At 35.6% G+C, this 18,558-nt stretch overlaps 1 protein-coding gene across 10 annotated transcripts in view; it reads right to left on the reverse strand.

Moving 5' to 3' along the window:
* Nucleotides 1-18,558, reverse strand: part of SDCCAG8 (SHH signaling and ciliogenesis regulator SDCCAG8) — a 116,240-nt gene that overhangs the window by 73,239 nt on the left and 24,443 nt on the right. For all 10 annotated transcript variants that reach the window (XR_015708183.1, XR_015708182.1, XM_087774499.1 and 7 more), the window contains exons 10-12: nucleotides 16,613-16,765; nucleotides 13,897-14,031; nucleotides 10,272-10,388 (exon numbers count right to left, since the gene is read on the reverse strand). Coding sequence is in view for 8 of the 10 variants with exons in the window: in XM_087774499.1 (XP_087630625.1) it covers nucleotides 10,272-10,388; nucleotides 13,897-14,031; nucleotides 16,613-16,765 (405 nt within the window). In the remaining 2 variants the exon portion in view is untranslated. The remainder of the gene's footprint in view (nucleotides 1-10,271; nucleotides 10,389-13,896; nucleotides 14,032-16,612; nucleotides 16,766-18,558) is intronic.

Genomic DNA, 18,558 nt, shown 5'->3' on the forward strand with positions numbered 1-18,558 from the left:
AATACACTCTCGATCACTCCTTCAGGGAAAAGTTTCAAGGAACAGATGGGCTTTACACCATTGCCTTGAGTTAAACAGGCTCAGTCAGGTTTTGACACAGACCCACAGAAGGAAGCAAGTGCAAGAACCTCTGGTGAAAATGTTCTGCTTCCATCAGCCAGATGTTGAACCTGCAGGGTTGAATCCAAGAACACATCCGTAGATTTCAGTTGTCATGGAAGTGCAGAGGGAAATTCTCAGAGAATGACTCCATGACAGGATCTTTAAAGATTCACAGGAGTCTTATGATTTCTATAAAAAGTATCAAGAAAGCAAACATAGGTTTTGAAGAAAAATTTTACTTCTGCTACTTTCATCAGTAATTCCAAAATTCAGAATCAGCTCCTTTACACACACACACACAAATGTACGTGTGTGTTTGTGCATGTGTGTAGGTGTATATATAGATATAGATATATATAAAAAAAATTCTTAAAATACCAATATTTAGGGGTACTCACGGCGTGAGCTGTATGAAGAGTAGGAATTCTACACAAGAATTCTGGCAATGACCATGGCAGAAACAGCAGACAACCTCATGAGAATGGGATGGCAGAAAAATGCTGCCCAAGGGAACACGCTAACAGCAATTCAGAAACCAGAAGCATCTAATCCAGGTATGTTTAGGGATATCAACCAAATTCTTCTTTTTGAAACACCAGAAAACGTTCATTGAAAATAATTTGGTAGGAGCCACGCATCATCACACTGAAAATACACAGCCCATGCTGTGAATGCTACATGTTACTTTGGTTTAAAAACTCAGATAATAGTTTGAAACATATGAAGCCTCAGAACTTGAGGCTAGTTTATACAATAAAAACCAACCTGCTCCCCTCTCCTACACACAGTAATAGTCTCACAAATGTATACACTCTATCCTGAAATATGTTAAGTCCAGTCCATCACTAAGTCATCACAGTATAATCACCATTTAAAATATAGAGAAATTACAGAACCAATGAATCTTCTTCACTGTTCCTGCAGGGAACCTTATCAGGCAGCATCTTTCCAAAGCTACTCAGACTCAAACTAGTTTTCATGTTACTTTTAGTTCCCATTTCTTCTACTGGGAAGCTGCAAGCAGTTCTGCAGCTGCTATCTGGGCCCCAGCGTAATTGTAGCGAGAGAAACAGAAACAAACCACCAACTAAAGTATTTTGCTGACAACTCTGCTTCTCATGCAGCGTTAATTTGATCCCTCAGTGCCTATCACTTGTGATACAGCTTTTTACAACATGACCAGAGAGTATTTCTTCAAGGTACTTAACTTTTCAATGTATGTGAGAGACAAGAGATGGAGCACAGAACTGCAAAAAGACAGATGACAATCTTGCGTTTAAGAAAATCTGAAACAGATTTTCAGTATAACAAGGAACAGAATTATCATAATGTATATGTACAACAAGACTACATTAAGGTTGGAACAGGCAACTTCTGGTGCTTAACTCCACAACTTTAATATTCTTATTACTTCTGCACATAATTTTAGAAGTACTATTTAATCTGTCATGCACTGCACTTGCCTAAACTCCCAAATATATCAACAGGCACTTTGCCATTGAAAGATGGCATGCTAAACCTCAGTAAGGCAATCATCATTATTAGTAAGTTGAAACACATTAACACCAGTCCACATGCATATCCAATTCAGTTACAAGAAAGAAGCTTCACTGAACAAAAATTAAAGCACTGGTGAAATATCACTGCAGCAAAATTTTATTCTATATCAATAATTCTTTTTTCAGTATTACCACCAACCACCTTTTATATTTTAAGTTTTCCACTTTGAAGCATATAGGACCCTTCTACTTTTTTTTTTCTTGAAACACTTAGAGTGAGTGTTTCACTTCTCATTCATTAGTTTATGATGAGTTTACAAATTACCTTCTGATTTTCACAATGCATTTTTAGGTGAACACACTGGAGATGCTCCTTCAGTGACAAAAATGCAACTTACTGGAAAACATAAAAGATGATTTCTCGAACACTGTCTCAATCTTCAAATATCCTCTTCATAAATTATCTGAAATTATCTTCACCTAACAATACTTATGTATGTTGTAAAAATGTGCTGTTTAATTAACTAGACATCTCCTTATCTCTACAAATTCTGATAAAATGAAATAATAATTTCATTCAAAACAAGCCAAATTAAAGATTAAAATAATTGTTTAATTCTTTTCATACTGATGCTGATTCTATTGTATGCAGAAAAATGCAACTTTAAATTCCAAACTGGCAGATGTTTTTCACAGAATTTTAAACAGCAGCAAACTGACAGAAAAGACAAACGCTTTTTTTTTTTTTTAAACAAATGAGAATGATTAAGCAGTGATAAAATAACTCATACTCTGCAGTAAATGCAAGAACAACTTTAGACGACTTCTAACAAAATCAAAAACCTGCTAAAACCAAATGAATTAATAAGTGATTTACAACATTCACTGTTGTACCAGTATGCTCACACATCAGGTAAGAAAATACACCTGATATATACAGAATATAACCTGTAAATATATATATAATAAATATAACCTGCACTGACTATATCATTGCACAGATTCTGTAGTAAAATAATTCTGGACGGGAAAATATTTTTGTGAATTTACAGTACTTTCTTTTTATTTCATATTTCATTCCCTACCATCATTAAAAGATTAAAGGGGCATAAAATAGAATTTAAAATACAAGAACAAATATAAAGTAATACAAAATTACATATAATTACTATGGTGGTTGGTATTTGCAGGTACATCCCCAAAAAGCAATCAACATCTATAAAAACCCATACGCTTCAAATTAATCCACAGTAAAATTTTACAGGCCCTGATGCTCACATGCTTAGTTTCATTTACTAAAGTAGCCCTTCAAAGCAATGAAATCAGTGACAGTGCACAGGAATGAGGCTATAATCAAGGTCTTTCTAAGAGGTGCCACCAGTACAGCCATTCATGTACACTTAAACATTATATATAAGTGACAGGAAATTTTTGCTCTGTTTAACACTGATCTCAATCCATGTTGCCTTCTTTACTTATTAATATACTAATTAATCAGGGACAGAACAATCATACCCTACTATAACACAATTTTTAAAATTATTTTTTAATTAAAAAACCCCAACAAAACAAGGCAGGTTTTGTAGCGAGATTGAGGTATTTTACTTGGAAAGATGACTATCAGTCCATAGGCAGCAGGGGTCACTTGCAGTCATTTCTAGCCTAATCCTGATATCAATCAAGCAACTTTAGGTTCTGAGTGGTCTCTAAACCTCAGACCTCCCAGGCATGGCCATCTGACATAGCATATTGCACCTGAAGAACTATCCAACTTTGTAAAGAGAGTTAGGGCCATCACGAGGTTAACACCCACCATGTCCCAACAATGTTTTTCTCCCTTTCGCACTCTCTATGAATTACTGCTGCTTCCCATTCAAATCAGAATGAGGATACAAAGCAGTTATGAAAACTACATGGGGTTTTAAAGGGGAAATCTCCTTTCTGCAAGTAGATTTATTATAAAGCTATGAGAACACACAAAAATAGTAAGAAGTACAATGTACACAAGGCTTAAAAGAGTCCACAAAGACCACCTCTTTCAAAGAAGTCACTTCACAAAAACCATAAGACAACTGCAAAGTCTACAAATCATTTAGCCCAAAACAGAAATGTGAAAACCTTCCATGACATGAAAGGCAACTCATGTGAAGAGAAAAGCAAGAAGACAAGTAACCCCAAATAAACACCCACAGATCCTTTGAAGGGTTTTCCCTATGGCTGGCTCACAAATCAGTTGACCTCTGAAGACCAGAGGGACAAGTGAAGACACAACCTAGATAAGCAATGCAGGCTGTAATTTGTTGGGTGGCTATTATTCTAGCCTGATCTGATGGGACCCCCGAATTCCTCAAAGAGAATTAGTTTTGTGACCACTTTGTCACTTCTACTGCAAAGAAATGTAACGGCACCTGGCAGTACTGTGGCACCCCATGCGCTCCACTAAAAGGCAGAGCCTCAAGACGAGAGCCATTACCTAAGCAAAAGTCAGCAGCCACAAACCCTCTGCTTCCAAATAGATTGAAAATTAATAGAGACAGGATGCTGCAGTTTGCTAGGAAGAGCAGGGGCGCTGGAAGAACTTCCTTGGAATAGCATGGAGGGGGATGCACACATCCTGTTGAAGCAAACCTTTCTACCTGTAATTGTTAGCTGGGGCAAGAAAAAAATTAATGTTGCTAATGTATATTTATGAATACACACACACACAATTTTTTAATTAAGCAATAATCTTAAGTGTCTGTCCTTGTGCAAACTCTCAAAGAGCAACATGGATACTGTGGATAAATACCCTGGGAAACAGACAAGAGCGAATAGCTGAAACATGTTATACAAGGATTTTACCTCATTATTTCCCTGAAAATATTTGCTTTTAATTTGCCAAAATATTTGAACTGCAATACTATTCAGGAACAAAACTTACAAACCCATGGAGATTACTACAGTCACATTTTAACAGACAACATTGCAGTACTGGAGATTAGCTCGGCAGCCACCAGCAGAAATAAGAAAGTGATTTTGTTCCACAGTGGAACAAGATTTTTCTTCTTTTTTTTTTTTTTTAATGGATTGCACTGAGGGGGGGACAGGGGCATGGGAGAGAATGGGGTGGTGCAAAATAGATGGTTTGCTTGCTGATAAAGGAATTTCAGAAAAGGAGGGATGCGTATAGAAAAAAGGAAGGGGAAGATTACTCCTACTTCATTATAGAAAAACAGGAGAGAACAAAAAACTTATTCTTTTTATCCTTTCAAACACATATTTGAGATTACTGATGTGGGATTGGCTCTTTTTTCCTGGACAGCATTAAGGAATAGCTGGAAAGAAAACCTATGCGGTAACAACTGACAAGTGATAGTCAGAGACTTTTACCCCCTTTTTCTTCTGATTGTTGGCACAATGACTATTGATAAAGCAACCACTTTTCTAGTCTAAGGAAAAAAAAACAACAGAAAATAAGCATTTCTTTAAATATAACGCATGTACACACTATACCAAGAGCTATGCAATTCTTTTCCTACTTTCTTTTCCTACTTTGAATAATGTTTAGTGCACATAAATGATTTTCGCTTTCCAGATGACAGAACATGGAGCAATGTTACATGGGCCAACTACACCTATGAACAACAAAATCCTGATTACCAACTGGGTCATTCCTCTTAGCAGGACAGCTGCTTAGGGGAAGCAGACCAGTACAGAAAATGCAGACCAATCAGTACAGAAAATTCTACTCCTGAGAATCCCAGTCCCAGGGTTTTTTCTTATGGAAACATGACAAAGAATTTAATGAAGGCTGCTCATACCACTGATCCTCGAGGAATGGATGGCTGACAGAGGAAAGCCATAGCAGAGCAGCAGCAGCCATATCATAATTGTAATTAAACATTTCTTTTGTTATATATTGCAGGGTTGTAGATCAAAAATCTTGAAATGAGCTAGTAAGTTCAGTTATAAAAAAGAATTACGTTCCTCCTGAATGGGTCAGAAAATTCATATCAAAGCAAGACAAAGTACTATCATTTTACTCCATCCTTACTTACCCATTTTCAAATTAGTGCATTGAATGCCCCAAACTGAAAATGATACATTAAAAAGAGTTCAGTTACAGAAAAGGTTATCACATTTTCTTAGTGCTTTCTTGTCCAAAAGCAATTTGGTTTTGCTACTTTTAAGGCCATTATACTCAAGATCGGACCAGGTAAGAAAATTTGATGCTAAGAGTTTCAAGCTGTCTGCTAGGTTTGGGGCTTTTCCTCCCTGCCAAATAGTATTCAAGTATGTTTACTGATATAACAGAATTTCTTTTCAAAATAGAACTTCCAGAGCATCTTTTTAACTAACGAGGTCACAATATCTTAGGTATAGGACTGTTACAAGAATACAGATAATAATATAATATAATATAATCCTAACCCATCTTCACCAGCGTTATTGAAACTTGCAATTTTTCTAAGTTTCAAAACATCTGGTGATATCCTGAATGTCCCAGCTTGTGAAAAATCTTGTATCTCATGGAAGGCTGATACCTATTCATAAAAAGACATTTCAGTGAATCAGTGTCTTCAGAAGGCTGTATTGGTCTTGCATCAGACACTCTGCAGCATTGCCAGAATATACGTGCAAATTCTTGTCCTGCATTATTTCTGATGAAGACAGAGTCAGTAACCTCTCCACTTAAAATGTCTAAATTAGGTTACTATAAATCACGGATTTATCACAGATGAGATAAACATTCCCAAAATACCGTTTGGCAAAATGCTTTTGGACTGCAATTTTGCCAGATTTTTATTTGTCTGCAAAATTGTCAGTCTATAGTGTACAGAGATATCATTTAGGTTCTGTCATACTACACAAAAATGCTTTCATGTGTCGCTCTTTCCACTTGCATAGCTTGTGCATATCAGTGACTCTCCAACTTCTTCTTATTTGGGCTTATGAACTTCCATACAGGCAACTCATAAAAATCTGTGGGTTTTGGTATAACATTTCTGGAGCTTTTCGTTCTGTCACCTACAAGGTAGGTAACAGAATTCTGTAGTCCTTTGCTTCAAACTACGTTTGCCCGATTTTAAAGACAGTATTAAAAGAATAGCTTTTTACAGGTTAAGATTACCAGCTTGGATTTATTTCTAAACCAAAGTATTTATCCAATTCTTCGAAACATGGTAAAATAAAATTTAAAAGCTTCAGTTAGTTTCTGAAGTTGGATTTAACATGTCCTATTGCTTTATTACAAGGAGACCACAACTCCCAGTGCTGCAATGCTACTGGTAAGAGCTACCTAATAAGGATGACGCCCAAATTGGCTGGGACTGCATAAACCAATACTACAAAGCTGTTTTCACTTCTACATGCTGAAGCTTGCAAGATTTTATAAACCAAATAAAAATGATTTACAGACAAACAGAAAGCAAATGATTAACAGTGTACTTCATTTTTATTTTTATAATGCAGAGCAGAAAAGAGCAAGTGATGCTAATCTGAGGAAACGATTTCATAGTGTGTCAGAAGTATGATTTCTATTAGAAATGCACAAATTATGCCACGCAGTGCTTCCAAATTCACAGAAAAAGTATTATAAAAGTGAAGTCCTGCTGTGTCAAATATGCCACACAATTTTTGTTCTGATAACAGCTATTTAGGTTAGGGCGTGACTTTTCTCTGATATAGCTGTGCTAGTACAACCCCTAGTGTGGACAGAGTTTACTGCCATGAAGGCATTATACCAGTATAACTTATAAAGCTTGTTCCTAAGAAGGAAAAGTATTAAGTAAGGCACTGTTATTTCAGCACAGCTACATCCACAACGGGAGAGCTGAGCGAGAAAAAGAGAGGGCACTAGGTTATGCTACTTTACAACATACTGGGCCAGATGAACAGATGCAGTTTTTGTGTAGAGAAACTGTGTGGTATATGTCTTTCCCCCCATTCCCTCCATAATCCTAATGTTAATCAGGCTCACGATGGATGATATTACAAAACACTTACTCAATTTAAATGGTAACATTGCTCAGTGCTTCTTCATTTTTTCCTAAGAAATACTCATGTCAGATATTAATAACACGTAGTCACACCAAGGAACCAATATTTGTTATTAGTCTTAACTGACTAATAAAGATAGGAAAAGAGATTAGAATAAAAGAGAATAAGACCAAAGATATATACTCCCTTTAATTTTCCTAAATGATACAATTCAGTTTTTAAGAACTTTATAAATATCAGTGTATGATCAATACATATCTGTATTTACTGACATACACGTATCTGATGATCCTAAATTTTACATATGGGGATTTCTGCCTATTCTGGCACAGCTGAATAACTTCAATCCCTTTTTAAAAGTCACTACATATAAACTAAAATACATCTTCAAAACTAAAATTTTTCCACAGCACAATTAAAAATACAATCGTACCTCAAGAAACAGTAGACTCACTTTCAATATATCAAAAGACAGTCTGAAACACAATTCTTTCCTTTTAAAACAGAAAAATGCACCGTTTAATATAGAATAGCATGAAAATTTTCGTACACTATTGTCTCTCTACTTTTAAAAAATAAATATGTATTTATTATGAACAGATGGTGGCCAAGGAAGGTATCAACTCTCTCTCCCTTAGCCAGAAGGTCAGGTCATGGCTGAGAGACCAAAGAACAATTACTGTTTGCTATTCAGCGCCACGTAAGATGAAACATTTTAGGTTTTTCTTTAAATACAAAGCTAGACGTGATTGAGCTGTTTTCATTTCATTTAAATGAAATAATTTGTAATGACTTACTAACTTTTGTTAAAATTTGATTTACAAAAAAAAAAAAAAAAAAAAAAAGGCAAAAAAAGCAAAACCCCAAAACATACACACAACATTTTTGGTTGCCTTTTAACATATTAAATAATATTAGGACCGATACAGAACTTCCTTGGTTACTAGAGTCACAGCTATAAAACAGCTGCTAGATGCTGTTCCTGAGAATTTCAAAATAGTTTGTCTTCCTTTTTTTAAGGAACCAACAATCATACTTGAACAATATAATTACTTTACGTAATTACTGAATTATTCTAATAACCTTTGCTGATAGGAACTCCCCCTCCCATCACTTCACTTTAATTATATCAAATTATAAATCACCACATTTTGGTGTATTCATTCCCACACTGAATAAAATACCAGTATGTCGATACATGAGGTTAAAATATTTTGTTAAATTTTGCAATTTGTTCAAAAGGCAATCCTGAAGCAAGTTGGAGAACAGGATTTAAAAATCCAAGATACTTCTTCAAATATCTTATTAAACACATCCTGTTTTATTTGTATGCCAAGATTATGCCAACTCTCTTATCTGTGATATCTGTCAAGACACAGACGACAAGCCTGGCTTTTGTTTTTTAAAGTGTCCTTAGGCCTAAAGGATGCAGGAGTTAAAAAAAAAAAAGCCAACCCTGAAAACAAAATACTTTAAGGCCCCTGTTTTTCTGCGCTGTATGATTTTCTATACATATTGAAGAGTTATTTTATCTAATAAACTTCTCTTGTGGATTTTACATATCTTTTTATTATAATTTGAATTAAGATTGCTTCCAGCATAAGCTCGTACTCTATTAAGTTAATAAACTTACTGTCCTACATGAAGATTTTGGGGAACTGGTAAATAAAAATGTAATTTTAGAAATACTGCATTTTTCCTTACAGATATTCTCACACAGGGACCGTTTTTTTTTTTTCAGTTATTTACAAGAAAAAGAATTATTTAAAACCTGTTGGATAGGCTGCTCTAATAACAAAATGCATATAAAAAAATTATCCTCGTGTGCATCTTATACATCTATGTATACAGAAGACATCCACTCTCATGTGCAAATCACAACTTATCAAGGAACAACTGGAAGTTTGAATACCTAGAGAAAAATGGATAGAACCTCAACAAAAGGGGCACTTCAAAAGATTCAGATTACACCTCTTCAAGCTGTTTGCCAAGTATGTCGCAGGTTACTCTAATAATCTTTCTTACTGCATGGGATGTTTTCTCAGACTACCTGTAAGGCATATACTGGGTTTTGTATTATTATAAAACACAGTTTTAGATAATCAACAATTCATGCCTAATGGAATTTTTATAAAGTTATTTTTTCTAGAAGGTTTTTTGTTGTTGTTGTTTTTCTGGGGTTTTTTTGTTGTTTGTTTTTTTGTTTTTTTTTGTTTTTTTTTAAACTTTTCTATGAATCCCAGCATTCATTAACCTTGAATCTTTAAAGAAACTGGAATATAAATGATTTTCATTTTTGGTATAGTTAGGTTATACTTAGAGTCTTTAATGCTTTGTCAGGCTGCATGTATATGTAATTATGTGTGGATTTATTTGTGAGAAAAAGTGTATAAACATATGTATACAGTACATACAATTTAAGTATGTTGCATGAATACATATGATAGAATAATTCTATATGAAAGCATGGGATGAGTATTATTGTAAAACTGAACATACCAGGGCTGAAAACAAGAATAAGATAACCAAGAGGTATTTATTTAACAGCAATAGCTGGCTTGTTGCCATTAATTTAGAAACGATTTAACAGTAATAAATGACCACTATTAGAAAAACGAATCATTCCATCTTCCGAAATAACTCTACTTAGGTTTCTAATAACTGCAAAGTTATAGCAGTATTATCTCTTACCTGGTCCTTAATTTCAAGCTCCCTTATAGTTTTTGTTCTGTACTCTCTGAGCTCCTTTTCTGCCTCATCCTTCTTCATTTTGGTTTGATTCAACTGATAGCGCATTTCTCCACACACCTGTTAGATTATACAGACAACACGATCTGTAGCTTGAAGAATCCATAGCCCAGGGTCTGCAATTAGATCTTTTGGTGCCCTCTAGAGGTCATTTAAATGCAACATATTTTAATTTACAGATATTTTAAGACTACATATGGTAAATGTTTTTATATAAAAAGGTGGATCTGAATGCTCTATATAGTCATTAACTTTGAAATATGCAGTGCCTTCTAGATTCGATTATATTTGGATCAAGATTTTGCTACGTATAAATATTTATGTTGTAAATATATGTGCTACTAAATACAGTTAAACTGCAGTTGCTGGTTTTATATTCTTCTCCCATTCTCTCTAAAATCCCAAGAAAGTCTACGTCAACACTTTCAAAACCTAGAAGTAAAGGATCTATCATACTCCTATATAAGGGCATAGTTTCTTATCTTGCCAATTTTCCACTGTTACGAAAGAAAATGTTTAGATGTCAATACGGTAATTTTCAAAGTTACATCAGAGCATTATAGACTTACTACAAACTGAAAATAAATTCTTTAAAAGCAATGCCTAATTCAAATATACGCATGGGCCAGAAGAAAGGGATCAAAGCAACATTTAAAGAAATGTAGTATCACTTCCACAAAGGCAACAATTATTCTCTGCTGCTGGGATGTTCACTATGTTACCTCCTCATTCCTTTCCACCTGAAGGCAACTCAACTTCAGAAGGTCTGGGGAGGGGTGAGGGGAAAGAAAGAGAAAGAAGAAAACCCCACACCAATCCCTCCCACACAACTTCCACTACTGCTTCGCAGGGATGTTAGTCTCCCATTTGCCAGTCTAAGACTTTTAAAGGATTCTATTTGATCTTATCTGTCCAGAATGGAGAAGGATGGTGGACAAGCTGTCCCCGTTTTGTCCTTACCCGGTGTAATCACCTCCACTTTGTGCCTATTCATTCCACCTTAATTAACCAAACATAAATACATGCACATTCCCTAATGAGAACACAAATGTGTTTACTCACAGCTACTCTTAGAGAACTTTCTTTCCAACTCACTCTGCTTCCCTGCCCCAGTCATATTCTTTCACCAGACTTGCTTCCTAGATGTGCACACTTTTAATTTGCTGCTACAGTCCTCTGTGCTTCTCAGTGATCTCCTCACACACATTCTACAACCCAAAATAATTTCTATTTTTGAGTCTCATACCTCTTCTCATTTTCACTACTTTTTTTTTTTTTTCCTTCTTCTTAAAAAAAGGTAGGGTAAAGGTAAATACGCATACTGCAATCAAATCACCTTAGGAAAAAACAAAACCAACTGTCATAACTTTAAGAAGCAGCATCACTTATAAATTCAAAGGACAGCTTGTGACTTTAGCCGTGTTGCAAATAACTCAAAGTAGCAAATGCTCTGAAGAATGGCAGAGTTCTAAAGCATTATCTTTTATTGATACTGAAATATCATATGCAACTAAAAAATCCTAAGATGCAACTGCATGGATTGCCAACCCTGTCTTTCTATCTCCTCCTTTCTTTATATGAAGGACGTAACAAAGTGCGATATGTCACTTCCTCTGAGCAAAATAAAAAAAAAAAAAATAGTCATCTTCGCCTTCAGCTCCCCCATACATCGTACAAAGCGAATAACGCAGAAGAATCAGCAGATGGTGCTGTCCTAATAATGGATTTTTCAGTCTCCTCGTAGTTCAGAATGAAGGAAAAAGATTCCCACTCCGAACTTTTTTCCCTGACTTCTGGTGCATGCAGAAAAAATATTTCAGATAAAACTCAAAGGAAAAATGTTGCCATTTGCTGTTTTTAATAATGGCAAACCAAGTTTGGAAACAAGGAGCCAGATTCACAAGCCGACAGAGATGTCACTTACATAGGCGATGAAAAAGGTCGGGGTGATGCACACAGTCCCCACAGCTCAATGGTCAGGACTTTCCTCCAGGATGTTTGAGACTTCTCAATTCAGAACAGGGACACAAATGCAGTTTTCCAGTCTCTCAGGGCAGTGCAATAAAAACACAGCATAGACTACTGCAATGTGACCACCTATTCAACTTTGTATTGATTAACATTAACTGAAGCAGGGACTGGAACCATAGTGTCACCTCTCCTGGGAGATTGCTTCAAATCGGTAGGCTATAAAATTGTTCTTTCCAAGACCAATGGATATTTAGACCTACTACCTTTCTAACTGCCCCCGCCCTGTAAGTGGTGCTAGTCATCTGTGAACTCAGTCTGAAAAAACAAAAGTGTGTTTCAGAAATGGTAAGTTAAACCATTTTGACATTATTGAAATGATCCCTCATTTGTCTTTCAGCTGAAATTGGATTAAATTTTCTAATAAGTTTGGATGATATTTTGCTGTAAATTTGCTGCAATACTTTCACCTATTTCTACCAGCAGGGGCAGCAGAGGAAGACAGGAACTGATGAAAACCTCTCCAGAAGTCTCTAGAGGCCTAAAGAATGAATTGCTTGCCAAAACCTTGCAGGTAACAACTGGGGACGTAGGACTGGCCCTGGGATTATTGGTAAGGTATACAGACATTTCAAGAGGCTGTAACAAATCTGAGTTCTCACATTGTCTGTTCTATAGAAATTTAGCATCCCCTCATCTTCATGAAGTTCAAGTTCTTTCTGTAACAAGTGAATAATGAAAAAATCAAGAAAAAATTTTTCACGATGAGGGTGGTGAAACACTGGAACGGGTTGCCCGGAGAGGTGGTAGATGCCCCATCCTTGGAAACATTCGAGTGCAGGCTGGATGGGGTTCTGAGCAACCTCATCTACTTGAAGATGTCCCTGCCAATTGCAGGACTAGATGACTTTTAAAGGTCCCTTCCATCCCAAAGAATTTTATGATTCTATAAAACTAAGCTAATAAAAATAATCACTTTAATAGCGTGTTATCCCCCAGCATAAATTTTGGATGACAATTGCTTTTTCTTTCTCATGTTATGACCCACATTAAGGCTCTAATAGGTTGAGAAACATGCAAAATAAAGCACCCAGAAGTGATACACATAAATAGATAGATGTTAAGCTATAATTCTTAACTGGAAGATATCTTTGTAAAAGGCATACCGTCAACAGTAATGAGTAAAGCAGTACACTGCATACCAATTCTACAGAAAAGTACTTGAAAAACAGTGATTTAATACAACTCCCTTTATGTTAGCACTGCATATCCCAGAGGTAGCAATTAGAGGACGGGGTTGAATACTGTGGTGTCTCATGCACACCAAATGCAACTTTAAATGAAACACTGAATTGCAGTTTTAGTGATTTGCACAGTCCGCAAGGTAGAAAGCTTAGATTTGCCTCTCAAGGTGACTTGGCAGACTGAAAAAGTTATGTTTTTATTCATAATACTGTGTTTCTGGGATTTTCAGATGAAGTTTACATTTATCACACGTTCTTTACCAATCGAGAGGAAAATGCAGAAATAAAAAATTTCTCATTTTTTGTCACAATGATAAGGAAAACCAAGCTCAATACTCATTTATAAATGTGCCTACCTTATTCATGTCCATTTCATGAGATGCAAGCTGATGTTGTGATTCTTCTAACTGGTTAACTAGAGAGTTCTTTTCCCTTGTGATTCTCTCTACCTGAGCCTCCAACATGGCCACATTCTCAGACATGGCTGTCACCTGCAAAAAGCCCAAGAACACTGTAATGATGCAATTTGACCAACCACAGATCTAAATCTTGTGGGACTTTCTCCTTGAAAGCAACTGTAGTTATGTAGCCAAAATACGTAGCATTAAAAATATAATAAAAAAAAATAAATATATACAGTAAAAATATATAATAAAAATATAAATTCAAAATACAGCAGAATATGGCTAAATGATTTTAACAACAGGTTCGCTATTTTGAATTAATTTATCATACAGCAGTGTATTTGAAACTTTTCATCAACCGGACTAGTCTCCAGGACTTGTTGGTATGGACAAAATGTCAGAAGCTGCGGTTGCATTATTCTTGCAGCTGTAAGACCACTATTTAACACTTTCTTATCCATCCTTATGTAGATTGATTTAAACCAAATCATGTTCCCCCAGGTAAAGAAAACTGGTATTGCAACCACAGATCTTAAATTAATTTTCAAGTTCAGAAAACATTTCAGCGCTATAGGTCAAAGTGTGATGTTGTACAAAACACATATTGGAATAGTATGTTAAAAATGCTAATGTAATTCAGATCAAATTTTGCTGAATGCTAAAAAAATGTAACAATAAAACAGAGACAGTGACCCTTCAGCTATTTAGCCCTGAAGCTTACTAATATAAGTGGAAATAATGGTGTCTGACAGTTCTAGGTTAACTTACAGGAATTCAAAGCCAAACGTAGAGGATTATATATTCATAACCATTTTTCACTGATTATACATCCACCTGATTTATGCATCATGCCAATTCTCCCCTTCAAACAAATCACTTCATAAAGGAAGTGATAAAATATTCATATGCAGGTTGACTTGATGCACAGTATACCATTTCTACCATTTCATTTTCCTGAAACATAAAAGTAGTTAATCATACGTAGATGTAAATCATAGTCTTCTAGAGTCATCCCACATCTTTAATTACCAAACACGACATCATCATACTGTCACTATATGTTGTTTAATGTGTACGTAGGATTTAAAAAAAGGACTACAACTGCTCAAAGTGGGAATCAGTTCCAGTAAAACACATCTCAGTGGGTGATGAAATACCAAGTGATGTCATGACACTAAGGAGTGCATTATTCTATTAACAAAAGGTATGAAATGCTTGTCTAATAGGCTGCACTTTAGAGTGCAGACTCTGCTCTAAAGCAAATCTGTAACCAAACAACTAAATGCATAACAAGGATAACTTCCAATAGATAGCAAAGACTCAAATTCGGAGTTGCTTGATAATGTTTCATTGTCTCCAGTGCAAGGTCAACTTTTTTTATTTCAGTTTGCCCTGGCAACAGATTTCTGATGATCACTTACAACAGTTCACTTGTCTTAAATATCACTTAATCCTTATCGCTGTACTTAATTCCTGTTTTAATATCTGGAATGGGAATCAAAGGCTTTGATGTCCTGTAGCAGCTTCAGAACATTATTCTATCATCTCATACTACCAGAAATACCGTATCACTGTGGTTCCCTGTCTATGCTAGTAGCTTTCCAGTCACTGCACAAGCAACCACACTACTAGAGAACCTCCTCTTTTTTAAACACTTAAATAGCTTGTCCTGTTCAGTTAGTGCCCTCCAGATTTTATAAACTATATGGCTTATTTCTAAAAGAAGCCCAAAACCATGGAAAAAGCCTACAATCAGAAAAGAAATTCACTGTGTTGTTGCCAAACCTCCACCAGAAAAAAGCTGAAGAGGCTGCAAATCAAACAAGCTTGAAAATCACTAATTCATGAAGCATGTCTCTCTCTACTCTTCTTCCCATTTCTTTCTCCGATCACCCTAGAAGTGCCTCCTCTGTCATGTCTCACAGGTTTATTGCTGTTAGCATGAGGCTTCCTGTGTAGATTCCATTGGGCAGAAACACCTTGTGTTTTATACTCAAATTACACTAGCATCTAGAAGTGTAAAACAAGGTTATCAGGGCTCTGTTGTAATGGTCACAGGATAAATGATAAGACAGATTATGTCTCAAAGAGTTTATAAACATCAGCAAAAGCGGGAAAAGAGATTCCAACACATTCCTGCAGGTGGGCACATTAAGCATATGATAAGACCACTCTGAAAAATACCATATTAGAGTGCAATTACGATACTGTAACGTTAATATATATGTGACACCGTAACATTATTTTTATATATATATGTAAGCTCAAAGTAGCAAAGAATCTTAATTTTGACATGTGCTAACTTCCAAATGCTTGACTTGGCAACCTAAATAATAATCTTTATAAGAAGCTAGGTACAAACCTTGCATCGCATATTGCTTAACCCTCTCCTACTTTGAGAAAGCACATTAGAAAATATTATGCAAACAAAAATAAAGTGCCTAACATCAACAACTCAGTACGTATTTAGTAACATAGCATAAAACTCAGTTATTCAGACTCAAAGCATCACTTTAAGTCACGTACCACTGCTTTAAAGCAATGGTGGAAGTGATTTACTGAGCTCTCAAATCCAAAACTGAAACAAAATGAAAGACAAGCAAACAGAAAGTTTAAAGAGGACTATATGCTCATTGCAATACACAAATAGAAAAAACCAAACTCATACCATTGCTGCCAAGTCCTCTCTTTCCTTCTTCATTTCCTCCCGCAGTGCTTCTTTTTCATCAGTCCTTTTATTTAGCTGGGCAGCTAACTCACTTTCAAGACGATTCTTCTGCCGTTCCATCTCACTTTTCAGCTGCTCACACTGGACTAGAGCCTAGAAAAAAAATATTTTTTTAAGTGGAAGAAACCTAAAATTTTAAACAAACATGGTATTTATCTAATGCCTTCAGAGAAACCAATTTGCTATTAGAAAGGATGTCTTTTTTTTTTTGTATATAGTTATTGTGAAGTTCATACATACTTTACTGTGTTAACATCTAGAATAGGACTAACAAATTGAAAACAGACGTATATGTTTGTATGTATATGCACACCCTACTGTAAAATCTAATTGCTTTTAGAAGTCATGGCAAAGATGGAAGCATTTTTCATAGTATATTTTCCAAATAAGTAGCTGTTCTTCTAAAACTAAGATGATTATTTGCCTTGCATTTAAAATTCCTGAATGTACATCACTGGAATCAGCCTCCAATATTTGACTCCTTACAAACACTGTGGTTACTGCCTACCTGCATAGCTGACGGAAAAATAAACAAACAAATAATGTATGCACTTCCACTTGTTCTTCCCCTGAAGTGAAATAAAGATTAATTCTACTGAAAACTCATAAATATCCTGCTTAATTTGAACTGCTAAAACACGTTATAGATGTGTTTTCTATCAAAAGAGAAGAAACATAAGTTCATATGCAAGAAGCACAGTAGACACTCTCTTCTAAAAAACCTGGGGGGGTGGGGTGGGGGGGAAATCTATCAATTTATGCTGATGTACCCCTGCCAAAGGGATAGGAGTTGAGTGTTATGTCAGTTTAAATCAGAAATACACTACTCCATTAAAAGCAAATCAAATTAATTTTTCTTTTACTCAAAGCCAATCCCCTATATGCCATTTCCTTGGTGTTGGGCTATTCATGAGAGAAGCAGATTAAATCATAATTTTTAGAGCATGCTCTAATAGTCTCCACTAGTTTATGTCAATTCTGCAGGACCCTCCTCAGGGTCTCTTCCTATCACAAGTCTATCTTGGTGAGGGAATTCCTCTGTTGTTGCCTTGAATCCTTTTCTGCAGGATTTTATCATCAGCATCAGCAAACAATTGTCTGCATCAGACTCGTGTACTTTGGTAGACATGTAAACCAATGCCACTCTGTAAGAAAGAAGTTGCAAGAAGAAATGTGTATTTTGTTAGCTCCACTGTTTTGACTACATAACAAGCACTTCAAACAATTATACTTCTATGAAATTTATGTTGGAATTCCTGGATTTGCTTCTACTATGGAAGTTTAACCTTACCAGATCTCCTCCTTGCTCTATGTAATAGGCAAGAGGACACAAACTACAGAGACAACTGAAAGACAAGAAAGAAGGTGGTTTTAAACGATAAGCACCTGAGCTTAGACTTTCTGTCAACAGGGTGATGAAGTTGCAATTATAACACATTGGGCTTGCAAATGCTAACTCCTCACTTCTCTTACGTGGACTGTTCTATTGGATTCCATGGTAATTACAAAGAAAAACAGCACTTCACCTTAAGAGTACTATAGGACTGGGAAAATAAAAGATGGTCTGTACTTACCAAGAGAAATACCAGTACATGTAAAAATGCTAAATGAATGCAGCGTAAGTAAAAGACTTCTTGCTGTTCCTTCATATTACAACAGTTTTTGAGCATAGAAAAACAGACTACTATTCAGTCTTGTATGCAAACGTATAGCACTTCACATTTCCTTGCTGCAGTGAAGAAAGCAGCCAGGAGAGACCCTACAGAGCTGCTTTCTTTATGTGGCAGTAGTATAGGTACAAAGAACCATTTTATTAAAGGTTCTACTAAGTCATCTTACTAAGTTTTATTTTTAGGCCACATTTCTAATATGAGCTACACTGAATA

Source organism: Nipponia nippon, unplaced genomic scaffold, assembly GCF_047370975.1.
Source record: "Nipponia nippon isolate SJK-2023a ecotype South Korea unplaced genomic scaffold, ASM4737097v1 scaffold_4, whole genome shotgun sequence".
Taxonomy (NCBI): Eukaryota; Metazoa; Chordata; class Aves; order Pelecaniformes; family Threskiornithidae; genus Nipponia; species Nipponia nippon.